Source organism: Microtus oregoni, unplaced genomic scaffold (genome assembly GCF_018167655.1).
Source record: "Microtus oregoni isolate MIOR12 unplaced genomic scaffold, Mior012 000006F_ref0000085, whole genome shotgun sequence".
In the NCBI taxonomy this organism is placed as follows: Eukaryota; Metazoa; Chordata; class Mammalia; order Rodentia; family Cricetidae; genus Microtus; species Microtus oregoni.
Genome location: NW_024543065.1, coordinates 45,748,729 through 45,753,465, shown reverse-complemented (window position 1 = coordinate 45,753,465; position 4,737 = coordinate 45,748,729). Strand labels below are relative to the sequence as shown.

The 4,737-nt window shown below is 34.6% G+C and overlaps 1 protein-coding gene across 1 annotated transcript; it reads left to right on the top strand.

Moving 5' to 3' along the window:
- The first annotated feature begins 433 nt into the window (after window positions 1–433).
- Window positions 434–1,354, top strand: LOC121449879 (vomeronasal type-1 receptor 4-like). Its single transcript, XM_041654544.1, has one exon. It carries the CDS (start codon window positions 437–439, stop codon window positions 1,352–1,354), a length of 918 nt encoding a protein of 305 aa, XP_041510478.1. The 5' UTR covers window positions 434–436.
- The last annotated feature ends 3,383 nt before the right edge of the window (window positions 1,355–4,737 follow it).

Below are 4,737 nucleotides of genomic sequence, written 5' to 3'. Positions count from 1 at the left end.
TTTCAGCTTTATTGAAGTTGTTTTCTTTTACATTAGTAGAAAATTCAATATATCCTTAAAGTCTTATATTTGTTTATATGGGCTTCCAATTTTTATTGTTTCTCTTGGAACAATATCACATTTCTCTGAATGATTTATTTTCTATGAAACTTGATAGCTGTCCATTCATCATTATGTACATTCTGATGTATTGTACATGTTCACAGTAACACATAGAAAGTAACTACACCTGTAAAAACATTATTGAATTAGGTCTTTTTAAGTGGTCATGGCTGACCTTGGATAAATGAGCTTAAGGATACTTTCTTTCAGTACCTCAGTACTCCATGTAATAAAGACTTCTTCCTCCACTTTAGACGATAAATATTTGTCAGTATTTATTTGACCAGAAGAATAACAGGTACATATTCCAAAGGAAACTTATTCAAATCACAGAATGGGATTCTGGAACCTGGCAATCAGAATTATTTTTTTATCACAAACTACAACTGGAATTCTTGGAAATTTCTCTCTAATTTTCTACTATCTGCTCCTTTACTACAAAAAATGCACATTAAAGCACACAGATTGGATTCTTGTGCACCTAATGGCAGCCAATGCCTTGATCATTCTCTCTGCAGGAGTGCCCCAAACAGTAGCACTTTGGGGATTCAAACATTTTTTGAATGATGTTGGATGCAAGCTCCTATTGTACTTTCAAGGGTTTTCTAGGAGTGTGTCCATTGGGACCACCTGCCTCTTGAGTGTCTTTCAGGCCTTGACCATTAGTCCCAGGAATTCCTGTTGGAAGAATCATAAAATCAAAGTTGAAAAGAGCATTGGCTGCCACATTTCTCTCCTCTGGATACTGTACATGTTGGTAAATTCCATTCATTTTGCATACACGCTTGTCAACAGGAAAAGCAACAATGTGACAAGAAAATGGGATTTTGGATACTGCCGCACTGTAGGTTTGAGTGAAATTGGTGGTTCACTCTATGCAGCATTTGTCGTGTGCCCTGAAGTCATCTTTTCTGTGTTTATGGTCTGGTCTAGTGGATCCATGGTTCTCATTCTGTATAAACACAAACAGAGGGTTCAATATATTCATAGTTCTTGGAGAACCTCCCCTGAGTCCAGAGCCACCCAGAACATTCTGATCTTAGTGTCTACCTTTCTGACTTTTTATACTCTCTCCTCCATCTTCAGAGGCTACAGTGCTGTTTTGTATAATCAAAATTGGTGGCTTAAGAATATTAATGACTTCGTTTCTCTCTGTTTCCCATCATTTGTACCCATTATCCTTATATATCATTACTCTATTTTATCCAAGCTTTGTTTGGGCTGGATAAAGAATAAAAATTATCCAACCTAATTTTAACATTTAAATTGATGTGCTTTGATTGGTATCCAGTTGTTTACTCATGCGTCACACTCAAAAGGTCAATCAATACAGAATGTAATGTAGATTGTACCTTCTCTTCTTAAGATTTGGCAAATGAATAGGTGAGTTTTGTCTGCTGGTTGAACCAATAGCCTACACGATCCAATCTTATTGTGTGAGTCCCATTGTACTCTTCAACTTGAAGCTGTGAAAGCTTGGACGTCTTGATGTGCAACAAAGTCAGCAAAAATCTGTCAATAAAAATGTTCTTCTTGTAGCTTTTATTTTTTCAGGAGATCTTGGCTGCTTAGTAATTTCACTTACAGCTCTGAGTAGTATGTTTTAACTACATGAATACTGAGATAGTACTTGGCGATGAACTTGTGGAAGGGCCTCAAGTTCCAAACACTACTGTTATAACCTGCCCAATAAAAATATAATTAATATCTTTTACCTCAAATGACAATCTGTTCAAATTAACATATGGTTTTGATGTAATTTTGAATTATGTTTGCTATTATTTTATTGAGAATTTTAGCATCATCAGGGATATTGACTTGTACACTTCCTTTGCTGTTGTTCTATCTTCATCTGGTTTGGTATCAGCATAATACTGGTGTAAACAAGTGAGTTTGAAAGAATTTAATACAGCCACTATATATATCAGTTTTGTGATTCCTCAGTAAAATTGAAAATAGAACTACTATTTGACCTAGGCATTCCACTCATAGGCATATACTCTGAGAACTCCATATCATACCGAAAGACTTTTTCATATCCACTTTTGTTGTTCTATATAGTATAACAAGGAAATGGGGACACTTAAATGTCTATAAACAGATAAATTGATAATTAAATTTGTGTTTATATGCAAAATGGCATATCATTTGATGAAAGAGAAAGAGGGCATCATAAATTATGTAGGAAAATTGATAGATTTATTAGGTTTAGCATTAAATCAGCTCACACATCTCAGAATGAAAATAAAAAATCACATTCTTTTGATAATATTCAGATTCTATCCAATAATGTCTACAGGTATATAAGCAAATGGGTATAACTTCAGTGTAGCACTAAGGAAAGACGGAGACCTAGAATGATTGTATTAAATGAGGACCTGGTGAAATGATCCATGAGTTATAAAAGAGTCTATAAAGTTAATTAATTTTTCTGTTTTCTACTAATTTTCTTCATTAATTTTTTGAGCATGTGCTATAATATATATGCTAGTGACAATGTGAGGCCCTAAGCAATGCTGCATGTCCTCAGCATGGCTGTACTGTCTCTTTCACAATTGAGTGAAATGTGCAGAATTTAGACCTGGGTAAGTGTGGCTATAATAAGCCATTTCAGTTTTTTTCTTTTGAATGATTTTATTTGTGAGTTCATTACAATAAACTGATGTTCATTGAACATGAAACAGCAATCACAATCATTCCAAAGATGATGGAATCATTCCACATAAAGCCGCCAGTAAATGTAATGTATTACACAGATGGACTCAATGATAGAAATCACATGATTATCAATTTAGATACCAGAAAATCTTTTTATGTGGGATTCCCCTCTGTATGCTGTGAATAACTTTTATTACCATTGGCTAGTAAAGAAGTAGCTTTGAACTATGGCAGGGCAGAATATAACAAAGCAGGAAGTCCAAGTGGAGATAGATGAGGACAGAAGGCAGAGTCAGGAAGACATCATGTAGATGCTGAAGAAGACAGACACTGGGACCTTACCAGTAAGATGAGGAAAGAAGGCAGAGTCAGGAAGACATCATGTAGATGCTGAAGAAGACAGACACTGGGACCTTACCAGTAGTCCCCAGTTTCATAGTGACACATAGATTACAAGAAACAGGTTAATTTAAGATGTAAGAAGTAGCTAGGAATATGCCTAAGCCATCGGCCAGTACTGTAATTAATACTGGTTCTGTGTGATTATTTTGGTCTGAGTGGCCAGGAAACAAACTTGCAGTCTCCAATTACATAATGACACCAAATGCTAAGCAATGTACATCCACATAAAACCTATCAAAGTTTAAAAATAAAGCATTTGTAGACCCACAAAAGCAGGAGTCGGTTGGAGCTTTTTGGTAGCTGCACATTTTCAAATAGGTTCTCTTTCCTGGCAGCAAGCAGAGGTGTGACTTCTTTTAAAAGAAGGCTTTCTGACTCAGCACTAGCAGCAAAAATTGTGCAGCTTCTTTAAGAGACATATTCTTGCTTCATGCTTGTGGCACAAATGGCTCTGACTCATTGGGAGTTCCTGTTATGGAACACTTAAATGGGGTTTGTGAACAGCATGCAGCAGGTTGCTTAAGGGTGTCAACACAGAACCTCTGCACCTCTGGAGCTGGGGCAGTGAACATGGTTCACAGAGCTAGCAATAATGCATTGCAGCCATATTGAAAGGTTGGGAGAGTTGGAGCCAGGACCCAGGGCTACAGCAATCACATCACTTACAATTTTTAAAAAAATTCTCCTGGTCAGAAAAGGATTTCAGATATACTATAGGACAGATTCAGATATAAAAGACCTCTAAATGAGACATAGTCTATATAAAAATTTAAGTAAGCTTGGGAGAGAGAGGAAAAAGAATACAGATAGTTATAACAAACAAGACAGATATAGATTAAATAATTAAAGATAATAAATAAATATTAAAAAGTAATAGAGTAAAAAATAAGCCATGTAAAGATAGAAAATACACAGAGAGACTGGATTATATATATTATTGTGATTTTTTTGACTGCAGAAAGATATTTGATTCTGGGGATGCTAAGTTAAACCAACACATACTCACTAACGTACATGCATACATACATATAAAATTATATTGACTTCAAAATTTGAATCTAAAGATATGTTACTTTGGAAAAGAGGTTCTGCTTTTGTTTCCACAGAAAATGAGAACTTGTGGATCCCTTCCAGGCTCATGTGGTTTGATGAAACAAGACACCCTGAAAAGTCTCCATGAATCCTAAAAATTCTTCACCCAATAAACAGCAGGAAGCAGTATGGAGAAAACTATGACCAAATTCCCAAAATTATTGTTTATAAATATTTGTTTTTATTTAAAGGGGAATATAATATAGAAATGAGTACTTTGTATTAGTATGGACTTTTGTTTACTGATAAATATAAGGTTAATTTAATATATTGCTACTCTTGTTTAAGGTATTATGTTTATATATCTCATTTAAAACTGTAATGTATAATTGAAAAATACAAGTTAATAGTCATCTATAATAAACCTTTAGTCATGTTAGTTAGGTTTTCTAGATATACAGTGATGCATATTCTAGCTATATTTTATATATATTATATATTCAGTTAGATAAACTTGAACACTTCAAAGACCTACAGAATATG